This window comes from Vigna unguiculata, chromosome 5, assembly GCF_004118075.2.
Source record: "Vigna unguiculata cultivar IT97K-499-35 chromosome 5, ASM411807v1, whole genome shotgun sequence".
Classification (NCBI taxonomy): domain Eukaryota; kingdom Viridiplantae; phylum Streptophyta; class Magnoliopsida; order Fabales; family Fabaceae; genus Vigna; species Vigna unguiculata.
In genome coordinates, this window is record NC_040283.1 from 7,281,869 (window position 1) to 7,302,894 (window position 21,026).

Sequence of the window (21,026 nt, forward strand, 5' to 3'; positions counted from 1 at the left end):
GCTCTCCCTGATTTGGTAGGAGTTTGCTATTAGGATCCATGGGTGTGTCAACGGTTTTGAATTCATCAACCCAATTTCCTCCAAAATATCCAATGCATACTTCCATTGATATATAATAATACCATCGTTGGATTGTGCTATCTCAATACCCAAGAAATATCGGAGTTTGCCAAGATTCTTGGTTTGAAAATGGTGGCAGAGGTGTTGTTTCATCTGGGAGATGCCATGGTGGTCATTTCCTGTAAGAACAGTGTCATCAACATATACTATCAAATAGACACATCTAGCACTTGAGTGACGGTAAAAGACTGTATGTTCTGTCTCACATCGAGTCATACCAAATTATTGAACAACGCTACTAAACTTTCCAAACAAGGCTCTAGGAGACTGTTTTAGGCCATATAAAGAGTTGTGAAGATGACTTACCAATCCAAAAGACTCCTCCCGAGCAACAAATATGAGAGGTTGCTCCATAAAAATTTCTTCCTGCAAATCTCTGTTGAGGAAAGCATTTTTGACATCTAGTTGATAAAGAGGCCATTGTTGAAGAGCAGCCATGACTAGAAATAAGCAAACAAAAGTCATTTTTCCCACTGGAGAGAAAGTATCACCACAGTCCAATCCAAAAATTTGTATGTAGCCTTTGGCTACAAGTCGAGCTTTGAGGCGATCAATAGTACCATCAGGTCCAACTTTAATACAGACTATGTTTGTTGCTTGTGTTGAATATTGAGAAAAATTGCATAGGGTTAATCTCCCTTGTGTCTAAATTACGCATAGGATGAATGTATTTATAATAGAGTGATACAAGTATATATATGGCAAATAGAAGATATTGTAATAAACAATATCAACAATAACTACCAATATCAAACAATATCTATTTTACCTAATAAACAATGGATGTTATGTTTCCCTGATTAATGCGATATATCTAACAACGATATATCTAACAACTTGTATACTAAACAACCTCAAACAAACATTCTATTCTAATCATTTATATTTTATTCTTTCGTTATAACATGACTTAAAGTGATAAAGTAACTGTACCAATTTAGTTTTGATACTACTTGTTAGAACACACACTGAGCATACTCACAAAAACAAAGAAGAAAAGGGAGAGGACGAAAAAGAGAGGGGGTTATGAATCTAATATACTATACTATCTATGTATCATAATATGTCATTATTACTTAAAGTACAATAACAATCTATTGGAATTATATAGAACATGAACAAGTTCTGTATGGTAACAAGGTCCAGCTGCAAACATCTTTCCCCTCCTCCTTATTTTTCCTATAGTCAACTAGAACTTAATATATACCTTTTTCTCTTTACATCTATTTGAAACATTATACTGTATTTTGTAAAATGGTCTTCCTAATTGAATTTCCCAATTTGTCTTTATTTTTCATCTCCTCGCAGATGATTATCATCATCCTAAAATGACTGGGCTTATAGTATTGAAGGGTTTATCTTGTTTACTTATTTATTTGTAATTTGAACAGTGTTCTCTCACCTATTCTCAACATGCCAATTTCTGATTCTAAGAGGCAAAGAGTTCTGGTAGCATGTTGCGTGCTTTATTCTGAGGTTCGTATTATCATCCTTGCCGTTTTAATTTTTCTGTGCACAACATGTGTCACTTGTCTTTCTTTTGTGCACAACTATTGTAGTTACCGTAGTACAACATCTGCCAGGTATACCATGCTGTTAGCAGAGATCAAAAGCCTCTTCGTAAACAGTACCTTGAAGCTATTTTACCACCATTCGTTGCTGTATTAAGGAGGTGGCGCCCTGTTTTAGCTGCCATTCAAGACCTTGCTACTGCTGATGGCTTGAATCCTCTTGTTGCAGATGATCGTGCATTAGCAGCTGATTCCTTACCAATTGAGGTACTTTGCTTCACACGTGTTTTTGAATATATATTGAGGTATGCTGCATATGATTGATCTTGATTAGGTGCCAGCTTAGTTGGAACTGAAATCAAGATAGTGATGCTTTTGCTTACTTATTTTTATTTAAAAAGGAAGCATATGGATGTGCACAAACTCATAATGTGCTTGTAAATTAACTTGTTTTGTACCCTTTGCGATGCATGATAGACTATTTACTAATTTTAGGTGCTTGCATTATATTTTCTGTTAGGCCCTGAGAGTCTACTATAGGAAGAAAAGCCATAAAACTTTATTTAGGCTTTTCTTAGAAGGTTATTAGAAGTTAGTGAGTAGGCAGTTAGAGAGAAAGGCATATAAATAATCTTTTGACTGTGTTCTGATTCCGATCCAAGTTCGTCCAACAACCATCGTTAGGAACAACCACCGTGTTTCCGAGTATTGTCCGCTTTGGAGTAGTGTGGAGCTTCGTCACGGGTTTGTCTTTGAAAGGCGCTTCGGAGGGTGGAGGAAAAAAGGAGTATTTAAACTATGCTTGACCTCAACTCCTAAACGATGTGGGACTTATTGGGTGTTCCGGAACAGACTGAAACATAAAGGAGGGAATTATGTTAATTGTTGACTAGGGTATTTTCCCTGTGTAGAAGGAGAATGCTCTTTGGTGTTTTCAACACAATTCTTTTCTTGAATAAAAGTAGCAGAATAATATTCCTTCCATTAGCTTTAGTAAGATTTAGCTTGAAGGGAAGTTTTAGAATAATATAAAAGTATCTACTAAGATGTTCATAAGGTGATTTATTAGCGAGTAGTATTAGAGATCAACTCTCATGCGTTCACTCTTTCTTTCCTGGGCTTTGGTTGGTGGTCAGGTTCCAGCTTATCATCTGGCCCATCATCAATAAATAAATGATTTCAATCAGTTTGAACTGGATTTTACTGAATCGTTAGTACAACTTTATTTCTCGTTACATGAACCATTCTATCTCTGAATTGTGTATCATATCTGGACTATCTTAGACAATCTCAGATTATCTTGTTGTGTCCATATTTGATGAATTGTTTCTTTATTTATGATTATGATCTAGTATTGGTATAAATATGGGTTATTGTGTTTTATTTCTTTGGTAATGCATAAAATAATACTCAAGGGGTTATTATTCAAAGTCTCTTCTCCAATTTCCTCCCTCAATACCTAAAACCCTATATTTTTCAACAATATAAATAATGCGTAGACTAACACTTATTCGGTTTCCCTTTAAGTTCTGATCTGTGATTCGGTCACTGATTTTATGCTCAATTTTAGAAAATCTGCAATTTTGGACAAATCCTCAGTTACCGGATGCTTTTTTTGGGGTCAAATTGAATCCTAGACCTAATGTTTTCATTGAAGGTAAAATGTTAAAATCAAAAGAAATACAATGTATAGAAAAGTGAGGATTTGACCAAAATTGAAGATTTTCTAAACTTACGATGTAAGGGACTAAAATTGAGGGGGGTGAATTAGGGGACCAAAATTACGATTTAGCCTATTTATCTACTTGAATAAAATTACCACCAACCTTGAATAAAATTTGCGTAGCACTTGATGGTGCCACCAACCTTAAATAAAAAGGGGTTTTTGTTACTTGAGATAAGTGCAAAACCATTACATTTGTATGTTCTTTAGTTTTTCTTTCTTAGCTTTGTTAGTTGTCTGCTTGTTTATTTGTCACTACAATAATGATAGCTAAAACATTCATTATGATGCTATTCTTGTATTCATTGAGATATGCATTCAATGACTAGTATTTATTTCAGGCCGCTCTTGCTATGATATCTCCTGCCTGGGCTGCTGCTTTTGCATCTCCACCTGCTTCAATGGCAATGGCTATGGTTGCGGCAGGTACTTCGGGTGGTGAAAGCCATCCTCCTACAACAACTTCCCTTCTTAAGCGTGATACTTCATTGATGGAACGAAAACAGACTAAACTCCATACATTTTCAAGTTTTCAAAAACCTCTGGAAGCCACAAATAAAACATCACCCCTACCAAAGGACAAAGCTGCTGCAAAAGCTGCTGCTTTGGCAGCTGCTCGTGATCTTGAGAGATTTTCGAGAATTGGTTCTGGAAGAGGTCTTAGTGCTGTTGCAATGGCCACAGCTGCACAGCGAAGAAATGCTAGTGATATGGAGCGGGTAAGGAGATGGAATATTTCTGAAGCAATGGGAGTTGCCTGGATGGAATGTTTGCACCCTGTTGATACGAAGTCGGTATATGGGAAAGACTTCAATGCCTTTTCATATAAATACATTGCCGTGCTTGTTGCCAGTTTTGCCCTAGCAAGGAACATGCAACGGTCTGAGGTTTGTTTGCTAATTGTTTCTTTGGAGTTCAGATTATGGAGAAACCAATGTTAAATATTTCTTGCTTTCCAGGTTGACAGGCGTGCTTATGTAGATGTAATTGGTCGGCATCGAATCAGTACTGGAGTCCGTGCATGGCGCAAACTTATTCACCAGTTAATAGAAATGAAAAGTCTTTTTGGGCCTTTTGCAGATCATTTATACAGTCCACCTTGTGTATGTTGTGATACTATTCTTCACATTGTCATTACCAAACTCATTTTTTATAGCATCTCATCCCTTTCTACCATGAATTCTCTTTTTGGGATGAGAAAGTGACTCTAAGAAACATGCATCGTTTTTCTTGCTTCTTGTCCTGTGACAATCAGAAAATCTTGCAAACAAATTATATCCTTTTTGTGTAATGTGCTGCTGACATTTATATGGGAGACTTTGGGTTTTGCAAAGAATTTGATTACTCCTTTGCTTTTTTTCTTTCTTTTTTCTTGTTAGGCCTTAATTGGAGGATGCACTATCTTGCCTACTTGCACTATTTCTAGTAAAGCTACGTGACATAGCAAAATGTTTGTGTTTATTTCATTATACTAATTATTATAATTTCTCTAGGTTTTCTGGAAGCTAGATCTAATGGAAGGTTCTTCAAGGATGAGAAGATGTTTGAGGAGGAATTACCATGGCTCTGATCATTTAGGTTCTGCAGCAAATTATGACGACTATTTAGGGGAGAAAAATGACCAGCACACACCAATTTTGTCAGCAGAAGCAATCTCATTGGAGACTGTCAATGAAGATGAAGAACAGGTGGAAATTGACAACCTGAATACTAGGGTCAGTGATGTTGATAAAGGAGCCAATCAGACTAGACTGTCTGAAACGGCTGATCAAGCTGTTCAGGCATCTCTAGAGTCTGGTGCTACTCAACATGCAAGTGATGAAGAACTTGTGCAGAGTTCTTCGGCCATTGCGCCTGGGTATGTACCTAGTGAACTTGATGAAAGAATTGTTCTTGAGCTACCTTCATCAATGGTCCGACCACTAAAGGTCATTCGGGGAACCTTTCAAGTAAGTTTTATGGGCCTCATTTAATATAATCTTTTATTAAATATCTATTTAGTTATAAATGTGGATTTGAAAAAAGTCATGAACCTTCCTTTTGCTTCATTTTCTTGTTACGATTGGGCTTTGTTTTCTTGGCACTGCTGTCATTCTACTCCTAGCTGTGCTTCTGGCACAAATTACAGGGTGGATTTGAAATTGGACTATGTTAATGATGTGTTAGAAGATTTGTATTTTCTGCAATGTAGAATCCTTTGGGCCATAATACAATGTGCTTGGTAGGAATTTTGTGCTCACAAATAACCTCTGATGCCTTTCCCCATTTTCATCACCTAACTTGTTCCAATTTCTGCCCCTTTGTTTATGATAGAAAGGTAGGCATGCAAGAGCATCACTATATACCTTACGATCCCAACTAGAACCTAGATTGGTGCCCCATGCTCATCAATCATTTGCAGCATACCAAAATCATTTGGTATCAGTTTTTGTCCCAGAAGCTCTAAAGTTTATAGTTAACTGGTTCCTTTTATTTCTCAGTTAAGTGGAATCATTTACAAAACAACAGTTCAACAATTTTTCTTCAATATGTTGGGAAACTTATATATCTCACATTCCTTATTCTCTGTCCCAATTTCCAACTTCTCAAAAGCTTTGGATCATGCCTCAGTTTTCCTTGTCTTATTTCTGTCTTCGTTATTCGCTTTCTTCCCTTGTTTATTTTATGGAGCATGGTCGTTCTCTCCACGACTGTGGAAAATTATACTTTAAATCCGATGGATTTACAAAGATCACTATTATGGATGATATTATCTCACAAAAATGTAATTGAATTCTTCGAAGTAAATAAGTTATAAAATAAAGAAAAATGGTATATCAAATAAGTTTTTAAATTAGTTTTTGAAACTTTATTTTAGAACAAATTCATTAGTATATTTTCTTCCCTTAAAACTTTTGGAATTGTATTTTTTTTCTTTAAAACAGTATGGTCAAACGTACTTTTTCTTTGAAAAGTCGGTTTCAAAAACTTATTTAATAAATAGTTTTGAAAAACCAAATAAAAGCATACGATGGAATTCGCCCATAATTTTCTAAACATAATGTACCCACAACTGGAAACAAGGGATTCGAAGAATAAAATGAGCTACAACAAAGGATCTTAGTATTTGATTCCATAATACAAGAGATCCCGAATTTTGTTTGATGACTTTCCAATCATTTGTATTTTGTTTCACATCATATCATATCAATTTCATATCTTGTTATTTTCTGTTGATATTTTCTAATTTCCACCTTCCCTACCTAAAGCCTATCATTTCAGTGACTTTCTTGTCTAATGTAGGTAATAACACTCATGTAAAGCATTATTCTCTTATTGTAGGTAACCAATAAGAGGATAAATTTTATAGTTGATAACAGTGAAACTAGCACCACAATGGACGGTTCTAATTCCAATGTTGAGGCAGGGAAACAAGAAAAAGATCGCAGCTGGCTAATGTTATCTCTTCACCAAATTTATAGTCGGAGGTGAGCTTATTTTGTAGATCATACTATTATTTATTCATTCTGTAGTGGTTTAGTGTTTTGTCATTTCAAGTACAGTGTGTAGTGTTTTGTCATTTCAAGTACAGAGTGTCGTGAGTTTGGTAATTAAGACAGTTGTCATACTAGTTGGTGAATTAGAGGTTGGGTAGTGAAGAAATAAATAGAGGTCTTACAAAGTAGTTTATGCTTAATTTAATCCTAGAAAATCAACATGTAAAGTGAGGATTGTACTCACTTATATGTTGTGTATTGTGACAATCTCTAGTTGATGTGCGACTTAGTTTTTCCCAATACACCATCTCATTTATAACACTATTGGGCTTGAAATGTGGATGATATAGTGAGTGGCCCTTCTAATAGATTTAGGATAAACTTTGATACCATCTTACAAATTTTTAGGCCTAACTCAACCTTACTAAATTTTCTTGTAAGGTGATATTGTCCTCATTTGAGATTTGAGTTTTTCTTAGTAATAGGAATGTAATGTTGGGAAATTCATTGAGTTTTGTCATTCGAGAATTGTGTTTTTCTCTATGAAAGGAAAGTAAGTGAAAAGGGTACACACGGCCTATGACCTCTCTAGATACAGCAAAAAACAGTGATTCCATAATAGCCACTTAATTACATGTGATTGTGATAACAGTATGAAAATATTAGCCACTTACGAAACAAACTTAGCTAATGAATTTGATCTGGGAGGGAATTGGGATTGGGAGCGGCCATTGTGGATCACGAACTAGATTTGATACCATAAAGAATTTGATGAAGATGATGAAAAGAATAATTAAAGGATAGTAACAGGCAGTCGTGTGACTGGAAAAGATATAGGCTGTATTATCAGTCTCAAGAATAATTACAGGTCTGTTCTGTAGCAGAACATATAAATGACCAGGAGAAGTTACATAGCAGTTGAGAGAGGTTATAGACAGTTACAGACCAGTGTAACTGCCTATAATTACAATAAATCTAGAAAATAAAATATACAAACACACCTGTAAAATAGTTAAAACAAACTACAGAAAAATAGAACATTATAGACGAACAGATAACACTAATAGCTAACATTAGACATCTCACTAACCTCATGATAATATACACTTGAAAGAATTAATATGAAAGAAAGAAGATTTTATTCAATTGATTCGTTTGAAATAGTACGTCAACTTTTATATATAAAGAACTCAAACCTTTAAATAATAATTACATGAGATCTCTAGAACCTTCTATCAACTCCTAACAACTTCTAGTAATACATTTAATATCATACCAACAACTTTCAGTATTGCATTTAATATCCAACTAAGAACATATACACATTGATAATTGTATACAGTTCATTTACTCTTTAAGTAATTGACTGTGTCCCGGGGTGACACCAGGCATTGGTTCCTTATTTCCTTTTTATTTTTGCATTAAATTAAGTAATTTGTTTTTCTTTTTATTCCTATTTCTATTGTAGGTTCCTTAGAGATGTTGAATTTGCACTTAGCCATTGATGCTTAATATTTGTCCACAAAGCTATAAGGGAATATCCTTGATTAGTTTAAGTTTGCTCCATAGTTGTTTGTAACTTAGTAGTTTTCTTTTTCCAAGAATTGAATACTTTATTCTCTTGAGAGGTGAAGCATTGTGTTCTCTTTTTTGTTTATATACATGAAGTTTTCTCATAGTTTTTATTGTACATTTGCAGTATACTTCTTTTTTAAAACATGATTTTGGTGATTTATAAGTGTTAGTTCCTGTTACAGATACCTTCTTAGAAGAAGTGCCCTGGAGTTATTTATGGTGGACCGGTCAAACTTCTTCTTTGATTTTGGGGTATTTCTTCTTAAATATACCAGTTTATTTCCTTTAAATTTAAAAAAAAAAAAAGGATTTGTTCCTTCAATTTTAGGGAGTGTACTTACAGGAATAAACTACAGTTGTAACCATAGATTAAAAAAAATCAAGGGTTCTGATTGTTATTAAATTCACACACAACTACAACAAACTAAGAAGCTGTTCAAAACCTCAAGTCTCAACCATTAATTTCTATTCAATGGTTATAATAATACTTTATCCTCTAAAAAGTACATCCTAATTTTAGAGGAGCTAAATTCTATCAAAATATCAGTTTGTTTTTGAGGTTATCTTAACACTGATATGATTCATCATATTTTACTTATATGACTGTTGAATGCAGTACACTGTAATCCTTGTCTAAGACTCTGTTAAAAGCTTAGGCTCTTACATGGCCCTTCTTGCAAGAGCTTTTTATTCTTGAATTATGAACAATGCACTGGCCTGTTGGACCTTAGCACCAAAATTTTATTTAATTTTGGAGAATGGATGTGGAAAGGATTGGACACTTGACCACTTGGTCTTGAAGGCTTTCATACTATATTAAAGATCAACTCTTCTAAAATCCTTAACAGCGTTGGAGGCTAAGCAATGGGTATGCCTAACATTTTCCTTTATACTTCCCTCTTCAGAATGGTGAAGGGCGTAGAAACGCGTATCGTGCAATTGTTCAAGCACGACCTCCACATTTAAACAATATATATTTGGCTACTCAGGTAATATCCTTTCTGTTGATTTCGTCTAAATTTTTCTGCATCTGGGCTATATGAAGAAATTTTGACGAAATATATACAACTCATGCTGATATTTGCTGCAATTTATATTTGTGATATTATAATTTTATATATATATATATGTATGTATGTATATCATAGCATTTGGGTTTCATGTTGTCCAATAATCTAAAGAAATTCCTTCTTGTTCTAGAGGCCTGAACAACTTTTGAAGAGAATTCAACTCATGGAACGTTGGACTAGGTGGGAGGTAAGAGCCATGATTCATTAAGTAAAAGAATAATTTGCATTATAATTGGGTACTCATCCATTTCGGAAAATGACTACAAGAGTTTTGTATTTCCTTTGTGCAGATCAGTAACTTTGAATATCTAATGCAACTCAATACACTGGCTGGGCGCAGTTATAATGATATTACACAGGTTACCTCCCCATCCCCTTTAATTAATCTATTTAATCCTATTTTCATGATTTTCATTATCATCATTACCAATTTAATTTGTCATACCTCCCCATCCCCTTTAATTTACTTCATTTAATTAATCTATTTAATCCTATTTTCATTTATCATCATTACCAATTTTTGGCAGTATCCGGTTTTCCCTTGGATTCTTTCCGAATACAGTTCAGAGAGCTTGGATCTGTCTAATCCCTCCTCTTATCGAGACCTTTCAAAGGTGTTAAATAATGAAATATTTCTTTAGAAGCTATTGTAAAAGCATTTATAATGTGTTTTCATAGTTTATTTTTTTATGTCATGCAGCCTGTTGGTGCACTAAATCCTGATCGACTGAATAGATTTCAGGAGAGATATACTAGCTTTGATGATCCAGTCATTCCCAAATTCCATTATGGATCACACTACTCAAGTGCCGGAACAGTTTGTCCCTTTTTTTTTATATATTTCTAGTATCCTTATTGATCAAAATAGGTTTTTAGCATTGCTGGTATGCTCATTTAGTATCTTCAACTATGTTTGGGTCTTAGGCTTATTTGCTTAGCTGAATATCACTTAGCAAATTAGTTCAATGTGGATAGTTTGATAAAAAAAATGTATTTGGTTAAGTGAATACAGATCTAAATTGAAGTTTGATTGTATTGTATTTTGTTGTGTTTGAGTTTTGTATGTCCAGATATGATGCTGGCATGGTTTCTGCAGCATACTATCATAATTGAACAGAGAAATTATTCAGATATTATGAATCTACCCTAAATTTTGACAGTCTGCTCTTAGCACCTATGATTTTAAAAGGCAACTTTACAAACTATTATATTACTGGCCTTTTAGTAAATTTGCGTTCAGATAATTTATAATCAATTGCTTTGGCGTCTTTCATTCTGTATATGTAAAGTAGGGCAGTGGATTACTTAAGATTTTATCAATATTGGTTGGCTATCTGTTGTTTTAGAAATAAATGGTAGATGGGTTTGAGTGTATCATTAGGTTGAGGCATTGGAATTGGAAGCTGTGTAGGTTCTTTGAACAGTAGACTCTGGCTTTTAGTAAATGGGATGATTTGAGTGAATCATTTACGGGGATAACCAACCTTATAAATAATTCATTGAACATTTCCTATTAGTTAATGCAAGACTTAGGCCTCAATAATACCCAAGTCTTCACAATGAATTTTACTGTTGACTGCCCAAAAGTGGCATGTCATGGAAAGCTTGAATTATATAGTAGACTAAAATGAGAAGAATCCCCCTATCTGAGATTTCATAGGCACTACTGCATCTTGCTTTTGATAGCAATGTGCAACCAAATTGGAAGCATTTTGCTGAAAAAATATTCATAAAATGTTCCTTACTAAAACTTTATTTTAATCATCATTGTTTCAACAACATAGCCTTATCCCAGATATTTTTTTAATTCATTGATGCTTTTGAAATTTATCTCTGAAGAAATGAGCATCACATCCTCTTAAATAGAGCTCGTATTTTCAAGGGAAAAGCCCAAATTCTATGTAGAGTTAGACTTGCCAATAATATTTCAACTAGGACTGCAGAACATCTACAAAATTAAAATCCAAGTACTTTTACTGAAATTGAGTTACAATTTAGAGAAGATAGCAATCATAGTTTCAATCTAGTAAGGTCTAAGAGATATACTTATTGGCCCCAAAACAAGGAACTAAGTCAATATTTGAAAGAATACTATCTTTAAGATTTTGTTTTCTGCTTCATTGTTTCTTTTGCCTCATGAATTCAAGCCTCCGTTTTTGTGTGTATTATAATCACTATGTCCTCTGATGCCTGATTTACCCTTTTGTTTCTTAATACAGTAGCAATAGAAGTAACTACACAGTATTTAAACTCGGTTGTCTTGCATGAATTTTTTTAGTTGCTGATTCTGGAGTATCTAATATTTATTATCTTTTACAGGTTTTGTATTATCTTGTCAGGGTTGAACCGTTCACTACCCTTGCAATCCAACTGCAAGGTGGAAAATTTGACCATGCAGATCGAATGTTTTCTGATATTTCTGCTACTTGGAATGGAGTTCTTGAGGACATGAGTGATGTAAAGGAATTGGTATGTATACACTTCTAAAACATGGTTGTTCTATATATATTGGGAAAAACTTACGTACTATATTGACTAGGGATAATACCAAAATACAGTTTATGAGTGGAGGAAATCATCACATTACATGCTTGTTTTGTTAGATTGAGTTAGACCTAAATTCACCTTTTAAGAATATAGTTCTATTAATTAGGGGGACCTTTGCTAGGTGTCTTCAATAGGGGGATGCTTTTATTAATATTGAATGTTATTATGGTTTTATTGAAATTATTATCACTAACAATTTTTTATTTCCACTTTTTAGGTTCCTGAGCTATTTTACCAATCTGAGGTCCTCACAAATGAAAATTCAATTGATTTTGGCACAACACAAACAGGAGGAAAACTTGGTATGTTTCAAATGATGTTTTATGCTTTAGTTTTTTCTTTTTTTGTGTGAAAATGTCGTTTGTGATATCATGGTTAATAGCTTACTTCTGCTTTTTTGCCAGATACCGTAAAGCTTCCTGCTTGGGCTGAAAATCCAGTTGATTTTATTCATAAGCACCGGAAGGCTCTAGAGAGTGAGTATGTCTCTGCTCATTTGCACGAGTGGATTGACCTCATATTTGGGTAGGTTTTTAACTACGTTTTAATTTCACCCAAATGTTTGATGCTTTGCTCTGCTGCTTGTTTTCTTTTCTTTCCATTATCGTAAGTTAGTTAATCCATTCTTTCTATACATATTCTGGTTTATAAAATTAAGTTGATCTGCTCAGGTTTAAGCAAAGGGGCAAGGAAGCTGTTACAGCGAATAACGTTTTCTTTTATACTACCTATGAAGGGACAGTGGATCTTGATAAAATCTCTGACCCAGTATGTTTCCTTCTCATCACCATATTTTCAACTCATTTATTTGTTGATTAAAATCCTAAAGTTTCGTAGTATGTAAATATGGTAATCATACATAATATAATAATATTTAATCATGGTAATTAGGGCCTCTGGAAAATTCTTGTACTTAATGCTTTTTACATGCAGTTTTGTAGTTGAGACAAGTGGATTTCATTGTCTCTTGTTTCTCTCTTCCTTAACATGGTATATAGTGCGTGATGAGGATGACAAGTAATCCTCAGCCATTAAAAATGATGGGCCTATTGTCCACTGGTGTTAAACTTTCAGAGTGAGAGAGAGAAAACAAATAATTATTTATTGATGTTAATTGATTACACTTTGGTTGGTTCATTTCACTAGTGAATGGAAGGTTCTATAGTCTTTAGTGCAGTACATCAGTCTCCTTATCCACTAACAACCATAGGCAATTCTTTTTTAGGAATAACCATGACCCATCTATAACTTTCATTAGAATTGTCATGGCTCCTCCAGATTTGTTGGCTTCTGTCTAGTACACTTTTTCATTTGGTGACCACCCATTGGTTGGTCCTTGGCTCCTCTAGAGCGTCAGATCACTGCCAATTCCACTCTTTTATTAATTACACACTCATGTACCAGACAAACTTTCTTTATGTGGCTGTATTCAGAGTTCTGGACAACAGTTGCATCAGGAATCGTGTATAAATGGTCAAATACTCTCGATCTATAACCTTTTGGGGTTTGGATTAGATCAAACCTAAATATTAAATATTCATTATAATATGATATTTTTACAGGCTAAAACTTTATTTAAGCTATTATATGTTGTGCACTACTATGTTATTATGACACTTGGGATAACTATAAATCCTTGTATTTGTTAGTTACAGTGTAAACGACATTTTTAACTTTGTAATTGAGACATATTTCCATTACATCTATTGTTTCACTTCCTTAATAATGTCCCTCATGCATGAGTTCTTTGAGCTTGAAGCATTGACCAATGCACATGATTACCAATCCTGCGTTAAGAGTCAACCTTTTATTAGAAGAATTAGAGTAGCAAGTATGGGTGGTAAATGGATGGAACAGAAAAATTTTAATACGGATTATAATATCCATTACTAATTTTGATCTGCTGAATTATTTAAAAAAATAAAATAAAAACCGATCTGTCTTTAACCATTTGATGAAAATCCATCTATTAATAAATTTTTCATGGATGGATATCCAATCCATCGACAAAAATATAATACTTCAAGTTCTATATATAAGGAAAATGTATCTAGTTATGAAGTTGTATAAAAGTAGTTAAATTAGTTTTAATGAATAATGTCATAAATTTTAATATATCTCAAAGATACTCAAAATTAAAAAGTTCAAGTGGTAGTTATATTTATTGACACTGCTAATAATTCATATTGTTAATGGCACGATAAATGCACCCACTTTCACGAACAACAATGAATATCTCGTCAATATACTTGATGGAAGTCTCACATCAACTAGAGGTAATGCCATTTCATAGTATATAAGTGGGTGCAAATCTCACTTTACAAGCCAAGTTTGTAGAGTTAAGTTAGGCTTAAAGTTCACTTCTTAACATAAATTTAGGAAAGATTTAAATATGAAAAAAATTGTTGGAATAATTTTGATCTTTGAGGTATAGATCAGAATATCCATTAGATTTTGATAAATAGTTGATGGATCATTATACATCCACTGAAGGGAATGAATGGATTTAATGAATTTACATGTGGATAAATTGAATGGATGACGGACAAATAGATTGTTTTGCCATAGATCAAACTCTAGACCATTTGACCATAAAGGCATGGATACCAGGCCTTTGACCTAACTGTGCCCAAAGCTGTTATGTGAAGATTCCTGATTAATTAGTACTTTTGCATTACATCCAAAAAATATGTTGCTAATAATTGTAATTGAGTGGATAAGAAAAGTTATATGGAAAAAAATTATGTGTTATAAATTGGGATAATTGTGCTAACCTTCCCTGAGGTTAGCTGTACTCCTAGGCCTCACTGATAAAAAACTTTACCTAAGTCCCTTCTCATATGTATAATTCTTATGCATTGACACCTCTATTGTTTTAAAGAACTGCATATACTTCCTTTATTTTTATGCACAAACCAAACACATAATGCCTAAAAGATAACAAATCAAGGGACATGTGAAAGAAGTTTTTAGTACAAATTTATTCATACTAAATTTAATCTAAGGGAAGACCATGTAATGTACCCTTAAATTGCTCTGTTATAAGATGATTGTAGGAATGTAATTTATTCATGTTTATGTAGATTAATATTTTCTTTTATTCATGACAAGTAAAGGTACAACAGCGTGCCATACAAGATCAGATTGCTTATTTTGGACAAACACCGTCCCAACTTCTGACTGTTCCTCACTTGAAGAAAAAGCCATTAGCAGAAGTTCTGCATTTGCAGGTAACAGCTGATTATTGGATAGTGTTAGAATGTTGGGCATTAACTGTTATAGATTTGTTAATCATTAGCTGTTACAAATTCTAGCAAATGAGGATCATTGATAATTGATTGTTAGGCATGAATCTAATGTATTTGATTTCTAAATTAGCCTAGTTACATACTGTGTGGTATGTCATTAGACACAACATTCAGATAATTCTTTCTTATAGATAGTTTGTATTGAGAAGTTACATCTGTACTCACCATCAAAAGGAAATTACATCTTATCCTTCTGATTTATTTAATGGAGAACTAGTGGATATGCTAAGGCATTGAATAGCTTTATTCTATTGATTTTCTCTTTGACATTGTTTGTTTTCTGTTTTATAGTTGGGGAATTCCTCTTTCTCTTTGTATTTTTTGTCCCTTTACTTAGTAAGTTTTTATTAAAAGAGAAGGAAGTAAGGTTTAGATAGCAGAAGTCAAATACTTATTGTTGATCAAGTTCAAAGGCTTTAAACATACTTTAGCAGGAGTCAGAAAGGAAAAGTGTTGTCATTGTGCTTTGAATGCTGTTGTGTGATATTTTTGGCAGGTTTGAAATCCTCACTTTTATGCTTGATTTGATGAATTGGAGTACACAGTTGTTTTCATGGCTTGTCTTTGATGCTCTTGAGTGGTGTCCTTCATGGTATTTTTCTTGGTACAACATAAAGTGGGACTTAAAAGCTCTTTGAGAAATCTTCTTCTGCACTGCTTTATTTCTCCTTGCTGTTAAGAATATTTCACCTTACGTCTTCTTTTTATCACTTCTTTCTAATAATATTCTGCTCCTACTAGCCTACAAAAACCTCAACAAATGAGTCCATCACTGTTAAATCCGAAGTAATGCCAATATAAAATTGGAATATTGCACTTTTCTATTCGCACATGAAAATTTTCTAATATCTAGCCCAATGATATCTTTCTTTTTATATCAATGTTAGGGGAAACTGTACTTACCTCCCTAAAGTTATATTAAATTATACTCGCATCCCTTCTAATTTTAAATTAGATATCCTCTTCTCTTATTTTGAGCTTGCATGTGAAATCATGAAGTTGTTTAGTGGGAAGACCTTTTATAAATGGATCTGCTAACTAAAGCCCAGATGAAACATAAGTAGTGATAACCACTACCCAAAGAAACGGTGAAATGTAGAATGAGTTAAAAAACCAGACCATGCTTGCATGTGTGTACGAGAAAGTTGTGCTTATGGGGTTCTAAAAGTAAGCAACATTGACATTATTCCAATATTATACTTTCCTCAGAAGCTGCATCTGTATTGACTATCAGTATTCACAGCAAGTTGTGAACTCATTTGAATTCGTATTGCTTGCAATTTTGGTTAAATATTCTTTTGAGTTCTTCTTGTTGATACAGTTCCCTTTTCTAGGCACTTCATTAGATTATCCAACATAGCCATGTGGAAGCCCATTTCTGGTTTTTTATCAGTGAATTCACTTTTCGTTGTAACTGAGAATATTTAGCTTTTAATATTTTTCTCAAAGCTTGATCATTAGTATTTTTTTTAGGAAATATATGCTGATTTTGAAATGTGTGGGGATACCTGATATCTAAAACACTTTTTTTAATCTAAAACGATGTAAATGAAATTTGTTGGCATTAGATTTTTGTAAACCTTTGACTATTATCGTTTATGAAAGAGTTACTGTGCTTTGTTCAGAGTATGTAAATACACTGTCATTTTCAATGTTAAGTACGTGACAATGTTTATATTTCAATATCAGACAATATTCCGTAATCCAAAAGAAGTCAAACCATATGATGTTCCATTCCCAGAACGCTGCAATCTTCCCGCAGCTGCCATCCATGCATCTTCAGATACAGTTGTGGTTGTTGATATGAATGCACCAGCAGCTCATGTTGTACAACACAAGTGGCAGCCCAATACACCTGATGGGCAGGGTACTCCTTTCCTCTTTCAACACAGAAAAGCTACATTAGCCTCTGCTGGTGGTACTATTATGCGCATGTTCAAAGCACCAGCCTCATCTTCTGTCGAGTGGCAATTCCCCCAAGCAGTAGCATTTGCTGCCTCTGGAATTAGAAGCCAAGCTATTGTTTCTATAACATGCAACAAAGAAGTTATTACTGGTAATCTAGAAATGCTTAACATTGTTTTCATATCCTGCCTCTTATTTATAAAGCGAGCTCTTCTGGTGGATTTATACTCATGCAAAACTTCAAATTAATTGAATAGTGTTATTTATCCACTACATGGAATCTTTGTTAGGGTTTGAACCATAATTGTGTGGGTTTATTTTCATGTTATAATGTTTCCTTTTATTCTTATTTCTAAAACTGGGCTGGAATGACTGGAAATCAGTCTAGTGACTAGTCTGGTAACTCCAAAAAAGCTAGTTCATTTCAGAAGAGGTCCAAAACTTTGCAGAAAGCCAGTTTGAACTAGTATTTGTCAAATTTTTCCATTTCTATTTTAAATTTAAACTAAAACATTTTTAAGATAAATAAAAAACACATTTAAGGATTACACTTAGTTATAAATAATTTTTTTTCCATTACTAGTATTTTTTATCTTATGCAACATAATTATGTTAATTTATATTTTTTTGTATCTTAATTTCTTACAACATTACATTTTTTATTACTTCATACATTATATAATATAAAAAAAGTTTTATTGGTACTGTAATCCAAGTTTATGCCTACAAATCCAAGTTTTAAAACATTGCTTGTATGGTGATCAAATTTAGCATCCACAATCATTGTAATATTATTGTGTAGATCTGTAACCCATAAAGCTAAATGCCATTACTGGTGCTCAAATTTTAGTTTTAAATGTTGCGGCAGTGCAAATTAACATATTCTAATCATCAATCAATCTTGACAATTTAAAATTATGGAAATAATAATAAATTATAATATAGTTGCTCACTAACAGGGGATATGAATAATGACATTTCTATCTTGCTTTTTATTCACGACGTTGCAGTATCATTTTAATTTGATTGCTGGTCTGTATTGCTGACTTGAATTGCCATATTTTCAAGTAACATTTACTGAGAAATAGTTCATCTGTTTTTTGTTTAAAATAAATTATGTTTTTTCATCGTCTTGGCTCTTACAGAGTTTTAGAAACATGGACTACATTGTAGTTGGTTTTGTATACTTAATATTTGACATCTAATTTTGGAGTTTTGCTTCTAATTGATTAGGTGGGCATGCTGATAGTAGTATTAGGCTAATATCCTCAGATGGAGCTAAAACATTAGAAACAGCTTATGGGCATTGTGCTCCTGTAACATGCCTCGGTCTTTCACCTGATAGTAACTACCTAGTGACGGGATCCCGAGACACCACAGTATTACTCTGGAGAATACATAGGGCACTTGCATCCCACACAAGTGTCATGTCAGAACATTCCGCTGGAACAGGTACATCATCTTCAACTAGTAATGGTTCATTGCACATGCTAGAAAAAGACAGGAGACGACGAATTGAAGGTCCCATACAGGTACTTCGGGGCCACCGCACCGAAATACTTAGTTGTTGTGTTAACTCGGATATTGGAATAGTTGTTTCTTGCTCCCATTCATCAGATGTTCTCTTGCACTCTATAAGAAGGGGGCGTCTAATTAGAAGGCTGGATGGTGTGGAGGCCCATATTGTCTGCCTTTCCTCTGAGGGGGTTGTAATGACTTGGAATGAATCTCAGCATACTCTCAATACTTTTACACTCAATGGTACTCCAATTGCAAGAACAGAATTATCTTTCTTTTGCAGTATCAGTTGCATAGAAATTTCGGTTGATGGGATGAGTGCTTTGATTGGAATAAATTCCCTTGAAAATGGTAGACCCATTATTAATAGTCCGACCTCGCAAAAGTCAGGTGACAATTTTTATTCAGAATCAGAAGAAACTTTTGAAAACGCCGGAATAGATGTTCCATCGCCATCTATTTGCTTCCTGGATATGCACACGCTGGAGGTACAGCATTAAAATTTCAGATTTAAATTTGCATTTACGTTTTATGACACATTAAAGTGCGGCATTCTATTCCTCATTTTTGTGTACTGTAACCAGGCATTTTATCTAAAAGAGCAACATTCAAAGCAAGCTTTTTATTTCTTGTCTTGTAGTGGAATTATTATAAATATCGTCTGCAGATATGTATTTTCAAATAAAAAATAATTGATTTCTAATGAGACAGTAAATATTCTTGGACCTGTTATTTTTTGTGGGTTCCCAATATTAGGCAGTTTTCTCAAAGATCACAAGTCTTCTCTACATTTTTGTGTAGGTATTTCATGTATTGAAGCTGAAAGAAGGGCAGGATATCACAGCTCTGGCTCTAAGCAAGGATAACACAAATCTTTTGGTTTCAACTTTGGATAAACAATTGATAATCTTTACTGATCCGGCTGTAAGTTAATTCTTTCATATGAAATACCAATGTCCTTCAACTGGAGTCTTTTTTTTTTTACTTCTCCTGAATTGTAAACTGATAAATAGAACAAACTTCATATATTGCCCATGCAGTTTCTTGAATTGCATAATATTAGTAGTCACTACATCACATCTGTGTAGTTTCCACCAATAGAATCAAAATATTTTTGCGTTATACTAGTGACTTTAAATGGTGTGAAATTTCCACTATTCTTCTTACCGCATCTGAAGTTTAGTTGATGATAGCCAGCGATGAAATTTGAACCTTTTATGTGCATGAAATGAAGGCCAACTATTTGTCTAAATAAATCTCTCTGTTGCGCCTGTAATTGTTTTGTTTTAATGTCTAAACTGTTTCATTCAATGGTTATTAATACTGCTACTTACTGTTTGCAGTTAAGCTTGAAAGTTGTCGATCAAATGCTCAAGCTTGGCTGGGAAGGTGATGGACTTCAGCCTCTCATAAAATCATAGTTTGTAGGGTATACATTAATGGGTTACAGATCTTCTACACACAATCAGTTAGGAAGGTTAGGTTGAGGTTATGAAACAGGTTTGTAAGCATATTGGTTGGACCCTTATGGTTTAGTCTTGTGACATATGTAGCATCCTACTGTTACCACTAGTGTTAGATTTTTTAGGTTTGGCAGAGGGTTCTTTGCTCCTCCAGTTGTGCTATAGTGTTGATATTGGACAAGCTTGAGTTCCCACTGAGGTTTGAGCCATTTTTGTCCCACCATTTTTTTATTACAGAGAATTAAAATATAATAGCTATTCTTTCTTGTAATGCTGCTGCTATTCTTCCTTGTAATGCTGCTGCTTTTCAGATGTTGCGATTGATTAGATTTTCAGGTTTGAATGGTTAATATTTGTTAATATAATCAAATTTCAGTTGTTACTTTTTCAAATATCTTGTTGTATAAACTACTCCATGAATCATAGTCCATGTTGCTGACGAGGAAAGGCTGCTACAATATCAAATTGATCGTTTATTATCAAGTCATTTTAAAAATAATTAGAATATCTGCAACCTTTGCCAAGACTTTTGGTTGCTCAATTTTAGAAAGTGTAAGGAAAAGTTTAAAGAGGCCAGAAAGTCAAGCCTAAATATGGTTTAATCGTTGCATATATATTGGGACATCTCTTAAGCATGAATGATAAGAAACTTGGATTTTTATTTTTATTTTTCTTGGCCCCGCCTTTAATTTTAAAGGCATGGTTAGATGATACTGGTCCCTTCACATATTACAACAAATTTTATTATTTAAACTTCTCATAAAATAAAGTGCACAAAAATTTTAGGCAGTTAAGAAGAATTGTTGATAT

General features: G+C 33.7%; 1 protein-coding gene across 1 annotated transcript in view; it reads left to right on the top strand.

Annotated features, from left to right (window-relative positions):
• LOC114184879 (BEACH domain-containing protein C2) overlaps window positions 1–20,608 on the top strand; it is a 40,570-nt gene extending 19,962 nt beyond the window's left edge. Inside the window, exons 12-32 of the mRNA XM_028072256.1 lie at window positions 1,512–1,596; window positions 1,704–1,898; window positions 3,696–4,241; window positions 4,314–4,457; window positions 4,848–5,303; window positions 6,676–6,821; window positions 8,588–8,657; window positions 9,311–9,394; window positions 9,606–9,662; window positions 9,766–9,834; window positions 10,003–10,089; window positions 10,176–10,292; window positions 11,795–11,944; window positions 12,240–12,324; window positions 12,427–12,547; window positions 12,694–12,790; window positions 15,139–15,252; window positions 17,020–17,386; window positions 18,469–19,241; window positions 19,555–19,677; window positions 20,097–20,608. Coding sequence (XP_027928057.1) covers window positions 1,512–1,596; window positions 1,704–1,898; window positions 3,696–4,241; window positions 4,314–4,457; window positions 4,848–5,303; window positions 6,676–6,821; window positions 8,588–8,657; window positions 9,311–9,394; window positions 9,606–9,662; window positions 9,766–9,834; window positions 10,003–10,089; window positions 10,176–10,292; window positions 11,795–11,944; window positions 12,240–12,324; window positions 12,427–12,547; window positions 12,694–12,790; window positions 15,139–15,252; window positions 17,020–17,386; window positions 18,469–19,241; window positions 19,555–19,677; window positions 20,097–20,174 — 3,964 coding nt within the window. The 3' untranslated portion in view covers window positions 20,175–20,608. The remainder of the gene's footprint in view (window positions 1–1,511; window positions 1,597–1,703; window positions 1,899–3,695; window positions 4,242–4,313; window positions 4,458–4,847; window positions 5,304–6,675; window positions 6,822–8,587; window positions 8,658–9,310; window positions 9,395–9,605; window positions 9,663–9,765; window positions 9,835–10,002; window positions 10,090–10,175; window positions 10,293–11,794; window positions 11,945–12,239; window positions 12,325–12,426; window positions 12,548–12,693; window positions 12,791–15,138; window positions 15,253–17,019; window positions 17,387–18,468; window positions 19,242–19,554; window positions 19,678–20,096) is intronic.
• The last annotated feature ends 418 nt before the right edge of the window (window positions 20,609–21,026 follow it).